Source organism: Oncorhynchus clarkii, chromosome 5 (assembly GCF_045791955.1).
Source record: "Oncorhynchus clarkii lewisi isolate Uvic-CL-2024 chromosome 5, UVic_Ocla_1.0, whole genome shotgun sequence".
NCBI classification, from domain to species: domain Eukaryota; kingdom Metazoa; phylum Chordata; class Actinopteri; order Salmoniformes; family Salmonidae; genus Oncorhynchus; species Oncorhynchus clarkii.
In genome coordinates, this window is record NC_092151.1 from 51,589,238 (window position 1) to 51,607,855 (window position 18,618).

The following is an 18,618-nucleotide window of genomic DNA, read 5'->3' on the forward strand; positions in this document are numbered from 1 at the left end:
TAGCTAGCTAGCTAGCATTCGGGGCGGCAGGTAGCCTAGTGGTTAGAGCATTGGGCCAGCACTGGGTAAAAATTTATTGTTCTGCCCCTGAACAAGGCAGTTAACCCACTGTTCTTAGGACGTCATTGTAAATAAGAATTTGTTCTTAACAGACTTGCCTAGTTAAATAAAAATACCCATGGGTAACATTGCACCTGTCATTTAGTAGCCTACAAGATTTGCCCAATACCGCTGACTACATGAAATAGCCTAAAAAAAATAAATATAGACAGGTAGGCTACGTACTGCCCTCCTGGGAAAGAATTAGTGTATAACTTAAGAAAATGGTCTATTGGAATTATATTACAGCCTATTCAAAACAGACCTCATTATAATTCATAACATAAAAAAATATTCAAGGCTCAGCCACAAACTGACTTATGTACATAATTTCCATGCCAGTGATGATAATTTGTTGCAGGAATGGTCAGTCATCTTACTACATAATATCAAAGCATTCTTTATTGATACACTATGCATACACACTGTCAGTGCTGCTATGGAAGGGACAGCCTTCTAGCATCAGTGAACTGTGGCAGTAACCCACCCGGTGACTGTCATCATCTGTCAAAGTCGATACCATACCACGACGTATGCACATGAAACACTACCTACCTGCAGGACCTCAAGCACCGCTTCAATTTTCACCAAGCAATCAGAGGGACTCTAATCCGAATAAGTTCGATTTTTCCCTCAGATAACCGACCATCACAAGGACTTGGATTGAATTATTTCCCTCATCTGACTTTCAAAACGTGCGGCTATAAATCATGGAGCACTAAAATGGAGAGGAAGAAAAAGGTGTTAGTGTTCGAGTAAGTATTACTTCTTTGTTTTTGTATACAGTTGAATAGTATTCTGAAGTTGTAATAAAGTAACACACTTTTAGGCTATAGGACCTACATTGAATTATGTCAAGTATAATTTAATTTGAAATACACATATTTATGTGCTCATTTTGTAAATAACATCACTAAACATGGTTTAATGTTCCACCACATAGCTTCAGACTTATGAATTAATGATAACATGGATACACACACATAGCTCTCCCAGGATGATATAGATTTCATCACATGCCAGGTGTACTCAGAGATATTCTCTGTGTGGCCGAATACAAATGAATGTACATTTTATCTTCCCTTTACATGTGTTGGACTATATTGTCTCTAATTTTACACATATATGTTCTTGAACTATGACTTTGACACTCATTATAAATGCTCCCTAAACATTTATATATGTTTTTTCCCCCAATGTCAAAGTCTGATTACTTTCAGTGGTGACAAACAATTTTTCTGGCAGTTTCTCTATTATGTAGGTGCCATTGTGACTGTGCGTGGCACAAGAGCTTGGTGTATTGTCTCTGTGTGTATGTGTGTGACCTTACCCACTACATTGTACCCTGTTCTCCAGCACTTTCTCTCTCTGTGAAATTAGATCACCTACCATGATCGAAGAATATTACCACAAAAGAAACAAGTACATTTTATCGTTTCTCTCCTTTCCTTTTTTATTGATTGAACATATTTTTCAGAGAATAGTTGTTACGAAAATACCATTTGGGTATGGCACAGATATGCATAGTAGGAATGCAGTCAATAGCACAAGGATAACTATAGCAGTGTTTCCCAACCTTGGTCCTCGAGTACCTCCAACAGCAAACATTTTTGTTGTAGTCCTGGACAAACACACCTCATTCAGCTCATTGAGGGCTTGATGATTATTGTGACAAGTTGAATCAGGTGTGCTTGTCCATTGTTATAATAAAAATGTGTACTGTTGGTGGTACTCGAGAACCAGAGTTGGGAAACACTGAACTATAGGGTCTACTCTCAAACAGATGGTGATGGGGGGGTGACATGGTTTCATCCATGTTTCTTCTTTCAGAATTTGTGGAAGCATGATGTGGGATGGATAGAAAAAGTGCAACCTCTACTGTGAGTAACGTTTTGTGTGCGAAAGTTTCTTATTTTCACCTCAATTGTCTTTGGCATGATTAATATGTATAGGCCTATATCTACTGTATGTCTATGACCCTGTTGACCTTCAACTTAGCTACTGTATATGGGGCAGGTTGGGAGATAGACCCTTATATAGATGGGAACATTTTGCTATTAGGATTTAATTTTCTTTAATTACAATTATTATTATTTGTCTTATTAAATGTATAACTAATTCCCTTGAGGACTGACTTAGTTTAAATGAATTGTCTGTAGAGTGTGCAATTGCCATTCTCTACACAAAGTCTAGAAATAAGAAAACTATTTGTGATTCATTTAAATAAATAAATACATGTGCACTCACCAAATACAGTTTTTATTTTTTATTTAAACCAGTAGCATTAGTCACAGACACTGATGTGTTTTAGGGTATAACTTTTGTCAGTGTACATGTTACTCTGGTGATATAGAGGTTAACCCGTTTGCTGACTTCTGCAACCGTAAAAGCCTTGGGTTCATGCATGTTAACCTCAGAAGCCTCCCCCCTAAGTTTGCTTTATTCACTGCTTTAGCACACTCCGCCAACCCTGATGTCCTAACCGTGTCTGAATCCTGGCTTAGGAAGGCCACCAAAGAATTTGAAATTTCCATCCCCAACTACAACATTTTCCGCCAAGACAGAACTGCTAAAGGGGGCGGAATTGCAATCTACTGTAGAGATAGCCTGCATAGTTCTGTCATACTATCCAGGTCTATGCCCAAACAGTTCGAGCTAGATCCATCTCTCCAGAAATAAGTCCCTCACTGTCGCCGCTTGTTATACAGTAGATCCCCCTCAGCTCCCAGCTGTGCCCTGGACACCATATGTGAATTGATTGCCCCCTGTCTATCTTCAGAGTTTGTACTGCTAGGTGACCTACATTGGGATATGCTTAACACCCCAGCCATCCTACAATCTAAGCTAGGTGCCCTAAATCTCACACAAATGATCAAAAAACCTACCAGGTACAATCGCAAATCCATAAACATGGGCACCCTCATAGATATCATCCTGACTACCTAACCCTCTAAATACACCTCTGCTGTCTTCAACCAGGATCTCAGCGATCCTTGCCTGCGTCTGTTATGGGTCCGCGGTCAAACGACCACCCCTCATCACTGTCGAACGCTCCATAAAACACTTCAGCGAGCAGGCCTTTCTAATCGACCTGGCCTGGGTATCCTGGAAGGATATTGACCTCATCCCATCGTGAGAGGATGCCTGGTTGTTCTTTAAAAGTGCTTTCCAGATATAGCCCTTGGTTCACTCCAGACTTGACTGCCCTTGACCAGCACAAAAACACCCTGTGGCGTACTGCACTAGTATCAAATAGTCCCCACAATATGCAACTGTTCAGGGAAGTCAGGAACCAATACACAGAGTCAGTTAGGAAAGCAAAGGCTAGCTTTTTCAAACAGAAATTTGCATCCCGCAGCACTAATTCCAAAAAGTTTTGGGACACTGTAAAGTCCATGGAGAATAAGAGTACCTCCTCCCAGCTGCCAACTACACTGAGACAAGGAAACACTTTCACCACTGATAAATCCACAATAATCGAGAATATCAATAAGCATTTCTCTACGGCTGGCCATGCTTTCCACCTGGCTACCCCAACCCCGGACAACAGCTCTGCACCTCCCGCAGCTACTGGCCCAAGCCCCCCCCCCCCCCCTCGCTTTACCTTCCCCCAAATCCAGACAGCTGATGTTCTGAAAGAGCTGCAAAATCTGCATCCCTACAAATCAGCTGGGATAGACAATCTGGACCATCTCTTCCTAAAATTATCCACCACCATTGTTGCAACCCCTATTACTAGTCTGATCAACTTCTCTTTTGTATCGTCTGAGATTCTTAAAGATTGAAAAGCGGCCGCGGTCATCCCCCTCTTCAATGGGGGAGACACGCTATTCCCAAACTGTTACAGACCTATATCAATCCTGCCCTGCCTTTCTAGAGTCTTCGAAAGTCAAGTGAACAAACAGATCACCGGCCATTTCGAATCCCACAGTACCTTCTCCGCTATGCAATCTGGTTTCCAAGCTGGTCATGGGTGCACCTCAGCCACGCTCAAGGTCCTAAACAATATCATAACCACCATTGATAAAAGACAGTACTTGTGCAACCGTCTTCAATGACCTGGCCAAGTCTTTCGACTCTGTCAATCACCGTATTCTTATCGGCAGACTCAACAGCCTTGGTTTCTCTAATGACTGCATCGCCTGGTTCACTAACTACTTCTCAGATAGAGATCAGTGTGTCAAATTGGAGGGCCTGTTGTCCGGACCTCTGGCAGTCTCTATGGGGGTGCCACAGGGTTCAATTCTCGGGCCGACTCTTTTCTCTGTATATATCAGTGATGTCGCTCTTGCTGCGGGTGATTCTTTGATCCACCTCTATGCAGACGACACCCTTCTGTATACCTCTGGCCCTTCTTTGGACACTGTTAACTAACCTCCAGACGAGCTTCAATGCCATACATCTCTCCTTCCGTGGCCTCCAACCGCTCTTAAATGCTAGTAAAATGAAATGCATGCTGTTCAACTGATCGCTGCCCGCACCCGCCCGCCTGACTAGCATCACCACTCTGGACGGTTCTAACTTAGAATATGTGGGTAACTATAAATGCCTAGGTATCTGGCTAGACTGTAAACTCTCCTTCCAGACTCACATTAAGCCTCTCCAATCCAAAGTTAAATCTAGAATCGGCTTCCTATTTCGCAAACAAAGGCTCCTTCACTCATGCTGACAAACATACCCTCGTAAAACTGACTATCCTACCGATCCTTGACTTTGGCGATGTCATTTATAAAATAGCCTCCAACACTCTACTCAGCAAATTGGATGCAGTCTATCACAGTGCCATCCATTTTGTCACTAAAGCCCCATATACTACCCATCCCTGCGACCTGCATGCTCTCTTTGGCTGGTCCTCGCTACATATTCATCGCCAAACACACTGGCTCCAGGTCATCTATAAGTCTTTACTAGGTTAAAGACCCGCCTTATCTCAGCTCACTGGTCACTATAGCAGCACCCACCTGTAGCACGTGATCCAGCAGGTATATTTCACTGGTGATCCCCAAAGCCAACTCCTCCTTTGGCCTCCTTTCCTTCCAGTTTTCTGCTGCCAATGACTGGGGTTGTTGGAGACATATCTCCCTCACTAACTTTAAGCACCAGCTGTCATAGCAGCTTACCGATTGCTGCAGCTGTACACAGCCCATCTGTAAATAGCCCATCCAACCAACTACCTACCTCATCCCCATATTTGTTTTTCTGCTCTTGTGCATACCAGTATTTCGACTTGCACATCCTCATCTGCACTCATCGCACCACTTTGCTTTATCTTGGCCAGGTCGCAGTTGTAAATGAGAACTTGCTCTCAACTGGTCAACCTGGTTAAATAAAGGTGAAATAAAATAAAAATAAATATACGTCTTTGGGACCTCAGAGTACATGAATATTGTATTCAGGGAGAAAGGGGTTACTCTCCTCATTGAACTTCATTGAACCCATAGTGATAGGAGAGAGTTTGATGGTTAAATTAGCAGCGGTGACCTTAGCCCCTTACACATGTAGAGAGAGGTTGTGGTTTGTAAACCATTTGAGTGGTTTTTGATACTAAATAATAGTATGTTGATTGTAAATGGAGGCAATATCCTACATTGTGCATGTGTGTAAATCTTCTGGCATCACTTCCTTTCCCTATAGATGGCCTCTAATGACCCCCCTGGGACCCCCCAGCCAGGTGACCTCATTGAGATCTTCAGACCGGCCTATCAGCACTGGGCTCTGTACCTGGGAGATGGTTATATCATCAACTTGACACCTGTTGGTCAGTGAAAGCAGTGTGGAGATGAGGGCAAATCCTAGCTTGAGTTAGGATATGTTGTATGTGTGTCGTATTGGTGTTTTATGTATCATATTGGATCTTACAGAATGTGAACGCTTCAAATGCACTAACTTGCTCAATACGTTTGAGTTTTTAAAAAACACACGCATAACAAGTCAACACCCCTTTGTGAATGTATTCAGCATTGTGAAAGGGTGGGATTCACTCAAATCCACATTTATCCATGCAAGTTTGAATGAATTCCAACCACTCAATAACCATAATAATGCTACCCCTTCACACCCATTTAATATTGTCTCTCTCCCGTAGACGAGAGTCAGGCTGCAGCCATCTCCAGTGTGAAGTCAGTGTTCAGTCGAAAGGCAGTGGTCCGAATGCAGCTTCTAAAGGAAGTGGTTGGAGATGACTCGTACCGGGTCAACAACAAATACGACAACGACCGCACTCCATTGCCTGTCGATGACATAATTCAGCGATCTCAAGACCTCATTGGCCAGGAGGTGTCTTATGACCTGTTGGGCAGTAACTGCGAGCACTTTGTCACCTTGCTGCGCTACGGGGAGGGGGTCTCTGAGCAGGTCTCTCAATCCTTCTTTCTCTCTTTCTCGCACTCTTCCTGTCTCTATCTTCCTGTGTATGCTCTGTATTCTCTCTCTCAATGTCTTCGCTGATGCCCAATCCCAAATCGATACCCAGCCACTCCCCATAGGTTTCAGTGTCCAATCATGATTTGATAATAGTTTACCGGTATTATACCTTCTTACAGGGCAGGTAGAGTTTCCACTATATTTCATATACTTATATAATCCTCTCAGATTTACATGCATAAGTGCCTCGGTGACAATTTGGATATTTGGCATTACTCTCTCCTTTTTTTCTAATGTATAAAATGCCATTCTAGCCCTCATCACGACTTGAAATCTATATATTGTGGTATAAGCCACTATGTTGTCTCCCTTTCCACCACCATACACTTATAATTTCATGATACTATATTAGATGTTATTGTATTCAAGTTACAATTGTGTTTTTCCCACGTCCACAGGCCACACGGGCCATTGGAGCTATCAGTTTGGTGACGGCTGCAGCAAGTGCCTTCTCTGTTCTTGGACTGATCAACACACGCTCCAGAAACCGACCCTTCTGAAGCCCCTCAACAACAGCAGCACTGTCCTGTGCTACTACTGTTCTGGGAAACAATCTTCTTTTGGTTAAGAAGATAAATGGATACTCATCTTTACCCACTGTCATAAAACATGGATGCAATGACCCTTTGTATCATCATTTGTATGAGGCCAAGCAGACAAAGTACTGTAGTAGAGATGTTGCCAACATTACAATTAATGCAGTATCTTGCTGGAGATACACATTTGGAGATGTTCAAAGGATTGGTTGTGTGAGAATGAAGTTAGAATGAAATGTAAAATGTAACAAAATAATAATTAATAAAGAACTGAAATAGTATCGCATCCATTACGAAAGAAGACTGCAGTTGGAGTGCAGTATAACTACAGTATGTTGCAAATACTACGTCCAAAGCAACAGTTTTTTTACTGCAGTAATTTTGCATTGTAACTGCAGTTAGAGGGCAGTATAACTGCAGAATAATAGAGCAGTTGAACTGCAGTTATAATGCAATTACAGCATCCAAAATACCACAGTCAACTGCAGTTACTGCACGTTTACTGCAGTTTCAAAAATCTTTATTCTTTATTATGTTGGGTTTGATTCTTCATATAATACAATCTTGTCAAGCACAGACAGTTTAAAACATCATCTAAAATTCTAACGATAGAAAAACTGACAACGAATTGAATAATAATCAAAAACAATGTAACGTGAATGTACTTTACATATACAAATTAAAGGCCTACTGTTTTTAGTTACAACAACTCAATAACGTTTCCAGGCGTCAAACTGATATGCGAGTTAGATTTCATGCGCAGAGAAGCCACACGTGTTCCGTTTTAATGAAGGTGGTTGACGATATGCGTCAGTCATATGTAAATCATATTATTCCAAAGGAAACGCACAATTTTCGTCTTAAGTGATCAACAACGCCAGCAAACATGGGGAACAAACTCAAAGTTGGAAAGACCAGAAAATATCATTTCCACCACTTAGCAAAGGAAACAGGTAGGATCTGTCATCTTTCTCCAGACACATCGTGCTATTAGTATTAACGTTAGCCCCATTTAAATGGACTAACTTAACTAGCTAGCTAAATATACAGAAAGCTACTCTGGCTGTACTGTGTGCTTCTGAGTTTGAGAATATAGAATGTACCTAATGTTGCCAACCAGTGATTCGGGTGCACTTGACCCATATACTTAGCCATCAATACTCAATAACATAGCTAGCTAGTAACGTTAGTTTCTAACTGCCTTTTCAGGGTTCTGATACAGTAGTTGAAGCCAGCTGGTTTGTTTTGAAACAGCTAACTTACATTGGCTTGTTATATGTGTTTAATACTTGCTTTCCACTCCTTCAGGATATCGTTCACGTTCTTCCTTTAAACTTATTCAGTTGAACCATAAATTCCAGTTCCTGCAGAAGTCCAGGGCTCTTGTGGACTTGTGTGCAGCTCCAGGTGGTTGGTGAGTAGCAAGCATCGTCACCTGTAAAGTATTTCAATATACACTCAAACCCTACTGAGTGATAGTCAAGTTGTACTTTAGCAATAGGATTGGGTCAGCAGGTAGCACAGCTGTTAAGACTGTTGGGCAAGGTCACTGGTTCAAATCCCTGAGCTGACTAGTTGATAAATCTGTTGATGTGCCCTTGAGCAATGCACTTAACCCTAATTGCTCCTGTAGGTCTCTCTGGATAGGAGCATCTGCTAAATAACAAAAAATGTTAATCATAGACCTATCATGTCTTCCAATGAAGTATTGTTGTTTTTGCTTGTTTTGAATAGTTGCTACTGTATTGTTTATATTTTGTTTACATTCTTTCTCTCGATCATACCTTAGGTTACATGTGGCGTCCACGTTTATGCCCGTCTCCAGTCTTATTTTTGGGGAGCCAAACCTCCTCTCTTCCACCACTAATATACAGTGCATTCGGAAAGTATTCAGACCATTGACTTTTTCCATATTTTGTAACATTACGTTTGTGAAATTGATTAAATACATTTTTTTCATCAATCTACACACAATATCCCATAATGACAAAGCACAAATTATTTTCGCTTTGTCATTATGGGATATTGTGTGTAGATTGAAACAATATTCTCTGATATATATATATATAAGTATTCAGACCCTTTGCTATTAGACTCGAAATTGAGCTCAGGTGCATCCTGTTTCCATTGATCATCCTTGAGATGTTTCTACAACATGATTGGAGCCCACCTGTGGTAAATTCAATTGATTGTACATGATTTTCTAAGGCACGTACCTGCCTATATAAGGTCCCAAAGTTGACAGTGCATGTCAGAGAAAAAACCAAGCCACGAGGTCGAATACTACCTGTGGCCATTAGTATACTAAAGCCATTAGTATACTACCTGTGGTGTCAAAGGTTGTTGAAAAGTGTGTAGCAGAACAACTGATTGCCCACCTCAACAACAGCCCCTTCACATTACACTCCATGTAGTTTGGCTTCAGAGCGAAACACTCCACAGAAACGGCCAACTGCTTTCTTCTGGAAAATGTGAAGTCCAAGATGGACAAAGGGGGTGCTGTTGGGGCTGTGTTTCTGGACCTAAGGAAGGCTTTTGATACTGTTAACCATGAGATTCTCATCACAAAATTGTCCAAGTTCAACTTTTCCCCTGATGCCTTGAGATGGATGAAATCATACCTTGAAGGCAGAACTCAGTGTGTCAGAGTGAGCAATGAGCTGTCGCCCACTCGTAGCTATGATGTGGGCGTGCCCCAAGGGTCAATACTGGGGCCCCTCCTGTTCAGCCTGTACATTAATGATCTGCCTTCTGTCTGTACTGGGTCTGAAGTTCAAATGTATGCAGATGATACAGTGATATATGTGCATGCAAAGAGCAAACAACAAGCTGCACAAGAACTCACTACTGTAATGGTCCAGGTTACAAAGTGGCTCAGTGACTCGTGTTTGCATCTCAATGTGAAAAAAAACTGTTTGCATGTTCTTCACAAAGAGGGCAACAGATGCTACTGAGCCAGATGTCTATGTGTCAGGGGAGAAGCTCCAGGTGGTATCTGATTTTAAGTACCTTGGCATCATACTTGATTCCAACCTCTCTTTTAAAAAGCATGTGAAAAAGGTAATTCAAATAACCAAATTTAACCTAGCTAATTTCCGATTTATACGAAAATGTTTGACTACAGAGGTAGCAAAACTGTACTTCAAATCTATGATACTCCCCCATTTAACATACTGCTTGACTAGTTGGGCCCAAGCTTGCTGTACAACATTAAAACCTATTCAGTCTGTCTACAAACAGGCTCTCAAAGTGCTTGATAGGAAGCCCAATAGCCATCATCATTGTCACATCCTTAGAAAGCATGAGCTCTTGAGTTGGGAAAATCTTGTGCAATACACCGACGCATGTCTTGTATTCAAGATCCTTAATGGCCTGGCTCCCCCTCCACTCAATATTTTTGTTAAACAGAAAACCCAGACATATGGCAGCAGATCCACAAGGTCTGCCATGAGAGGTGACTGTATAGTTCCCCTAAGGAAAAGCACCTTTAGTAAATCTGCATTCTCTGTGAGAGCTTCCCATGTCTGGAATACACTGCCATCAGACACACATAACTGCACCACATATCACACTTTCACAAAATGCTTGAAGACATGGCTAAAGGTCAATCAGATTTGTGAACATGGTCCCTAGCTGTGTGTTGCCGCTTTCCATGTTGTCTGTTGTCTGTAGCTTGTGAGGTGTGGAAACACTTTGTTGCTTTTATGAATTTTGTCTTGCTGCTTTTTGTTTTATGTTGCTCTGTCTGTATGCTACGTCTTGCTTGTCCTATGTTGCGCTGTCTGTATGCTATGTCTTGCTTGTCCTATGTTGCTATGTCTTGCTTGTTCTATGCTGCTATTGTCTATATTGTAATTGTTTTTAATAACCTGCCCAGGGACTGCGGTTGAAAATTAGCCGGCTGGCTAAAACCGGCACTTTTACTGAAACGTTGATTAATGTCCCTGTAAAAATAAAAAATAAACTAAAAAAAAAAAAGAAAAAAAAGAAGGAATTGTCCGTAGAGTTCTGAGACAGGATTGTGTCGAGGCACAGATCTGGGGAAGGGTACCAAAACATTTCTGCAGCATTGAAGGTCCCCAAGAACACAGTCGCTTCCATCATTCTTAAATAGAAGAAGATTGGAACCACCAAGACTTCCAAGAGCTGGCCGCCTGGCCAAACTGAGCAATTGGGGGAGAAGGGCCTTGGTCAGGGAGATGGTCACTCTGACAGAGCTCCAGAGTTCCTCTGTGGAGATGGGAGAACCTTCCAGAAGGACAACCATCTCTGCAGCACTCCATCAATCAGGCCTTTATGGAGGAGTGGCCAGATGGAAGCCACTCCTCAGTAAAAGGCACATGACAGCCCGCTTGGAGTTTGTCAAAAGGCACCAGAATACTCTACGATCATAAGAAACAATATTCTCTGATCTGATGAAACCAAGATTGAACGCTTTGACCTGAATGCCATGCGTCACATCTGGAGGAAACCTGGCACCATCCCTACACTGAAGCATGATGGTGGCAGCATCATGGTATGGGGATGTTTTTCAGCTGCAGGGACTGGGAGACTAGTCAGAATTGAGGGAAAGATGAATGGAGCTAAGTATAAAGATCCTTGATGAAAACCTACTCCAGAGTGCTCAGGTCCTCAGACTGGGGTGAAGATTCACCTTCCAAAAAGACAACAACCGTAAGCACACAGCCAAGACAATGCAGGAGTGGCTTCGGGACAAGTCCCTGAATGTCCTTGAGTGGCCCAGCCAGAGCCCAGACTTGAACCGGCTCAAACATTTCTGGAGAGACCTGAAAATAGCTGTGCAGCAACGCTCACCATCCAACCTAACAGAGCTTGAGTGGATCTGCAGAGAAGAATACAGGTACAGGTGCGCCAAGCTTGTAGCGTCATACCCAAGAAGACTCGAGGATGTAATCGCTGCCAAAGGTGCTTCAACAAAGTACTGAGTAAAGGGTCTGAATACTTATGTAAATGTAATATTTCAGTTTTTTTAATTTTTTTAAGCATTTACTAACATTTAAAAAAAACAGTTTTTGCTTTGTGATTATGGGATATTGTGTGAAGATTGAGGGGGAAAAAAATGCAAAATGTGGGAAAAGTCAAGGGGTCTGAATACTTTCCGAATGCACTGTATACCAACTAATTCATTTTATATTACTACTATCGCAGTTAAACATGATGTGATAGTTTTTTTATGCCGTTATGACGTTCCTCTCTTTTCTCAGGTGTCGACTTGGTCCCAATCGAGGCTATTCCCAATGTGGTCGCTCTGGCAGAGGACATCACCACAGAGTAATGCCGACAGGTAGGTGCTTATGCTAAGGTCAGAGGTCAAATGAGTGTCAGTGTGTTACTTGACCATACAGGATTGCGGTTTAAATTTTAAATACTACAAGATTCTGGCAATAACATTGTGGCCAAGAAGGGCTCCGGAACCAAGCTGTGCGGCGTCAAGGGGAAGTTCAAAGTGGTGGACTGCCGCATGAAGAAGGACATGCGGGGCATGCAGAGGAAAGATCAACGCGAGAGAGGGGGCAAAAAGTAAGCATTTCCCTGTAAGGTGACCTGTTGTATTCGGCGCATGTGACAAATAACATTTGTCACGTGTGGCAAGCCTTCCCAAAAGAGTGAAAGCTGTTATAGCAGCAAAGGGGGACCAACTCCATATTAACGCCCATGATTTTGGAATAAGATGTTTTCGACGAGCAGGTGTCCACATACTTTTGTTCATGTAGTGTAACTTAGATTTGATTTTAAATTGATATTAGATGGCACCGTCTATTATTTGACAGATTCCAATGGGGGTAATGCTGGTAGACATTGTCACTTGGCTTATGACCAAATTATGCACTTTGCCAAGATCAGCTAAAAGTGTAAACAACGTGTGGTCTACAGGAGCTTCGCTCAGATGTAGAAGGCTAAAGGGTCAGGCGGTATTCAAGGCGATGCCAACGGTGATGACTTCCAGGTGGTGCCAGTGGAGAGCACCAGTGAGTAAAGAAAACATGGCTAGGGGGAGGGCCTTACAGAGTGATTCATAGCTGTTTCGACCAATGGCTAGGTTTAATCTGTTCTGAAGTTTTAACTGGTGTGCATGTGTTATCCCAGGCAAGCGTGTTTGCGTCATGAATTCAGAGGGTATGGCCCTGGGCTGTCAGATCGCCACGTCCAAGAAGCAAGAGGGACCTGGTAGATGGCTCCTTTCACAGGCAAGATTAGATGATTACTGTGCGTGTGTGTTCACTAATGACGCTTGCAGGCACACTATATGAATGAACAATAGTAATTTTATTTAGCCATGCCTTGTATTATTTCTGCTTTCAAGTGTGACGGTGTGTGTGTTCAGGTTTGTGAGTTCGGAGGACCAGTGCGAGGTGCTTGAGTGGTTCGTGGATGACGAGAAAAAACACAGGAATAAGCCCATCCCCGTCACCAAGGAGATGGTGGAGGAGAACAAGGCAAAATGGAAGGAGATCAACGCCAGGCCCATTAAGCGAGTGGCCGAGGCTAAGGCCAGGAAGAAGAGCAGGGTAAGAGAGGGAGCAATGGGGATGGAGAGGGGGAAATTATGGGATGTATGGTGGAAGGAGAGAGGAAAGGTGAGAAAGGAGGGGAAGTGAATGAAAGGAAGGGAGAGGGGGAAAGATAAGGGAATTGAGAGGAACCTAGCAGTTAAGAGCATTGGGCCATTAACCTAAAGGCTGCTGGTTCTAATCCCCGAGCCGACTAGGTGAAAAACCTGTCGATGTGCCCTTGAGAAAGGTAAGTCACTCTGGACCCCATTAAGGATCTCTCTGTACTTTGCTCTGTTCATCTTTCCCTCGATACTGACTAGTTTACCATGCCCTGCCAGTGAAAAACATCCCCACAGCATGATTCTGCCAATACCATGCTTCACCTTAGGGATGGTGCCAGGTTTCCTCCAGGCGTGGTGCTTGGCATACAGGCCAAAGAGTTCAGTGTTGATTTCATCAGACCAGAGAATCTTGTTTGAGAGTCCTTTAGGCGCTTTTTGGCAAACTCCAAGTGGGCTGTCATGTGCCTTACAGAGGAGTGGCTTCCATCTGGCCACTCCTCCATAAAGGCCTGATTGGTGCAGTGCTGCAGAGATGGTTGTCCTTCTGGAAGGTTCTCCCATCTCCACAGAAGAACTCTGGAGCTCTGTCAGAGTGACCATCGGGTCCTTGGTCACCTCCCTGATCAAGGCCCTTCTCCCCCAGTTGCTCAGTTTGTCTCGGGCGGCCAGCTCTAGGAAGAGTCTTCCAAACTTCTTCCATTTAAGAATGATGGAGGCGACTGTTCTTGGCGACCTTCAATGCTGCAGAAATGTTTTGGTACCCTTCCCCAGATCTGTGCCTCAACACAATCCTGTCTCAGAGCTCTACGGACAATTCCTTTGACCTCATGGCTTGTCTGTTTGGGCTTCTTGCAGTCAATTTGCAGTCTACAAATTATTTGTAATTAAGTTCAGGCCCCCCGACCATCCACTCAAGGAACAAATCGTCCTGCAGCTGAATCTAGTTGATGATCTCTGACAGACTGACCAGGTGAATCCAGGTGAAAGCTATGATCGGTTATTGATGTCACTTGTTAAATCCACTTCAATCCACTTTGTGACAATTGAGACATGGATTGTGGAATGCTTGACATCTTGTAGAGTTCATGTCCCCAAAGAAATTGAGGCTGTTTGGAGGGCAAAAGGGCGTGCAACTCAAAATTAGGAATGTGTTCCTAATGTTTTGTACACACAGTGTACCGTTTAATTTCATCCTTACTACTCGCTGCAAGTCCCTGCCTCCCATCTACTCATTGGTTTTCACAAGCATTAAAACCCACGTAGGTGCTTGAAAGATGAACGAGGAGAGATTAATCAAAGATAACTAACTAGGATTCCACTTTTATCTGTGGATTAATCATCGGAGTAGAGAAACACACAATTTTATATGACTCCAGGTCACACAAAATAAAATACAAATATCCAGATAAAAAAGGATCAAATGCACTTAAGCTAAAATAATATCCCACAACAAACTAGTTAGCAACAGCAACCTAGCTAAATGTCAATGAAAGTTTCATGTGTGTTTCAACCTGGACCCAAATGAATACAGTTATAGTTGATTTTGGTATTTTAACCTGCGTGTCATTAAAGCATTTGGCGGGGATAGACAATCGAAATGCTTGATGGCCGAGACACGCGCAGCTGGTCTGGCGATGTCAAACTAACAGATGTCTTCAGGTCTCCGGCAAGGTTCTCATCATAAAGCCATGGATCATCAAACCACACTTTTGGTGTCCAACGATGGTCACCAACTTGACAAAAGCGATAGCTCGAACACTCCCAAAACCTCAGTGGGACCAACATCACATGTGCACATGGAGCAGCAGTGCTGATGTCATCACGTCATCCAAAAATGTGGAAAGTGTTATTTGGCTTCCTTGGGATGTCCCTACCCTAAACTCTAACCATTTTAAATGTAACATTTAACTGGCTAGGGTTGTTCCAAGTATCCCGGAAAGCACGAACCGGTATAAAATGTTAATGGACTTGTTCGACATTGCAGTCGACAGTGCAGGTGACTGATCTACAAATCACCTTGCATCATAAATAACGACTCATTGTTATTTGTAGCTCTGTTAGTCACAATTTACTCATGATACATCACAATTTTGATTCTCCGAACACGACCTGTGAGTGACAAATATTTGAATAATCCAATGGATGATGACTAGAGTGTCTTATTAGGAATTTTCAAATCTGACTTCTCTAACCGCTGAATTAACACATGTTAGAATCTTTGGCAGCGATTACAGCTGTGAGTCTTTCTGGGTACGTCTCTAAGCACTTTGCACACCTGGATTGTACAATATTTGCATAATATTATTTAAAAAATTCTTCAAGCTCTGTCAAGTTGGTTGTTGATCATTGCTAGACAGCTATTTTCAAGTCTTGCCATAGATTTATAGATTTTTAAGCGGATTTAAGTCCAAACTAATTAGGCCACTTAGGAACATTCAATGTCATCTTTGTAAGAAACTACAGTGTATATTTGGCCTTGTGTTTTAGGTTATTGTCCTGCTGAAAAGTGCATTTTTTTCCCAGTGTCTGTTGGAAAGCAGACTAAACCAGGTTTTCCTCTAGGAGTGCCTGTTCGTAGCTCTATTACGTTATTTTTATCCCAAAAAACTCCATAGTCCTTGACGATGACAAGCATACCCATAACATGATGCAGCCACCACCATACTTGATAATATGAAGTGTTACTCAGTGATGTTTTATGTTGGATTTGCCCCAAACACAACACCTTGCATTCAAGACAAAGTTTCTTTCTTTGACACATTTTTTGCAAACAGGATGCATGTTTTTGAATGTTTATATTCTGTACAGGCTTCCTTTTCACTCTGTCATTTAGGTTAGTATATTGTGGAGTAACTACAATGTTGTTGATCTGTCGTGGAAATTCTTGACTCAAAGTCAATCTTAAATTAATCATTGTTTATTTGTCAGCGCTGGAGAGGTTCCAACCAACTCAATGCACCATAGTACACATGTCAATCAGGAGCTGTGCCTGGGCAGTCCCAACAGTTGTCTTATATACAGCTATACACAGACAAGTTATATTTGCATAATTAATTAATCATTACCGTTTCATTCATGTGACCGACCAATACTGTATTCATAACATGTGACAGACCAATACCTCACGAGGCTCCTTTTCTCTAAGCTGAGACCTTAAAACTGAGATGTCTTTCGCTAATTCTCAAAACAAGGTCTGGGCGTATGCCAAATTGCAGCTACTGATAGTGAGGATTTGTTCAGTCAGCCACTTGCATGAACACAGATATTGGTTTATAGAACAGCACATAAATAGAACACAGAAATTAGCACAAACATTACAATTCCATTACAGATTCATCCTTAGTTTTCTCCTATCACAGCCATTAAACCCTATAACTGTTTTAAAGTCACTATTGGCCTCATGGTGAAATCCCTGAGCGGTTTCCTTCCTGTCCGGCAACTGAGTTAGGAAGGATGCCTGTATCTTTGTAGTGCCTAGGTGTATTAATACACCATCCAAAGTGTAATTAATAACTTCACCATGCTCAAAGGGATATTCAATTTGTGCTTTATTTTTATTTTTTACCCATCTACCAATAGGCACCCTTCTTTGCGAGGCATTGGAAAACCTCCCTGGTCTTTGTGGGTGAATCTGTGTTTAAAATTCACTGCTTGATTAAGGGACCTCCCAGATAATTGTATGTGTACAGAGATGAGGTAGTCATTCAAAACAAGTATTTAGGCTTGCCATAACAAAGGGGTTGAATAGTTTGCGATCGGTCCAGAGGGATTCCGATCTATGCGGTAGCGAGGTGCGTTGTAAAACAGAGGAAGAGTTGGCTTTTTAACTTACAAAAATCTAAATGACATATTTAAATGTTCACAGAATGGTACTCGGCCGGTTCAAGAAAGGGTCAAACAAAATCCTTGCTCAGTTCAGAGCACTTCACTGACAAACCAATGATCCTTTCGAAAATCAACAAATTGTGGCTAAGCTTGGCTTTTGCTCGCGGCTCCGGGAAGTCGCTCACACACATTTTGGGGAATCCTGTGACATGGACGTTGGAGGAAAACATTCGAAATCTGGACCATTGAATGGTAGCTGAGTTTTTGTCGGGGTGGAACAGCGGCACAATGCTGTAAACAGGACAAGATGACAGGTAGAACTACGCCCAAATGGTTGTCGGATTTGGAGATGGCAACAGAGCAGAGGAACCCATAGAGGTCGGTAAGAAGGCAGGCAGGGAAAAAAGAAAGAAAGCTCAACATATTAAGAGTATATACGGAGTGCTGTAGAAGGAAATGTAACATAATGAGAGTGAGGATGAATTAACTGCGGTGGCAGGTGGAGTGAAGACTGCCGAGATGGAGCCTCATTCAGATGGTGATGAAGATGATATTGGCCTAGTGGGAGTGAGGTTTTTGGCGAGAATGGATCCTTGTATTCTGGCTGATCCATATGTGGTGTCAAATTGGTTGGAGAAGAGGTTAAATGTTGGGTCGGTGACTCAAATTGGAATCGTGTAGATTTTTTTTTTGCCTTTCTGCAATCCAGAGGGAGCCTGCGCTCCGCACCACACGACTGGGACAATAACTATGACTTGCTTTCATCTCCGGTGCAGGACACAGTTGAAAGGAGTGATAACTGGAGTGACGTTAAGTGTAGAGGAGGGTCAACTGAAGTTGTAATAGAATCTCACAGTTCTGTCTGGCTTTGGAATGAGAACTATCGGACTAGACCAGGCGCTGTGGGACGACATGATAACTCTCTCACTCCCTCTCTGGCAATTTACAGGGATTCTGTAAGGCCTTAAGTTTACTCTCTTGCCTAGCTCTGTGTATATATGATGCTGGATGTGATCTGTATTCCCTGGGAGGGAAGAGGATACCTCCTGGTGTCAGTCCACTAGGGCCCGTAGGTTATCCACTGGCAGAGGTTGCTCTTGTTGGGAGCAGAACATAACATCTCAATTTCTTTCATGGTACTCCTTCATAAGGTTGATG

General features: G+C 42.5%; 1 protein-coding gene across 1 annotated transcript; it reads left to right on the forward strand.

The window, feature by feature from the left end:
• Positions 1-630: 630 nt before the first annotated feature.
• On the forward strand, positions 631-7,315 carry LOC139410074 (phospholipase A and acyltransferase 1-like). Its single transcript, XM_071155509.1, has 5 exons — positions 631-854; positions 1,930-1,979; positions 5,734-5,857; positions 6,185-6,453; positions 6,921-7,315. Exons 2-5 carry the CDS (start codon positions 1,953-1,955, stop codon positions 7,020-7,022), a joined length of 522 nt encoding a protein of 173 aa, XP_071011610.1. The 5' UTR covers positions 631-854; positions 1,930-1,952; the 3' UTR covers positions 7,023-7,315.
• Positions 7,316-18,618: the final 11,303 nt, after the last annotated feature.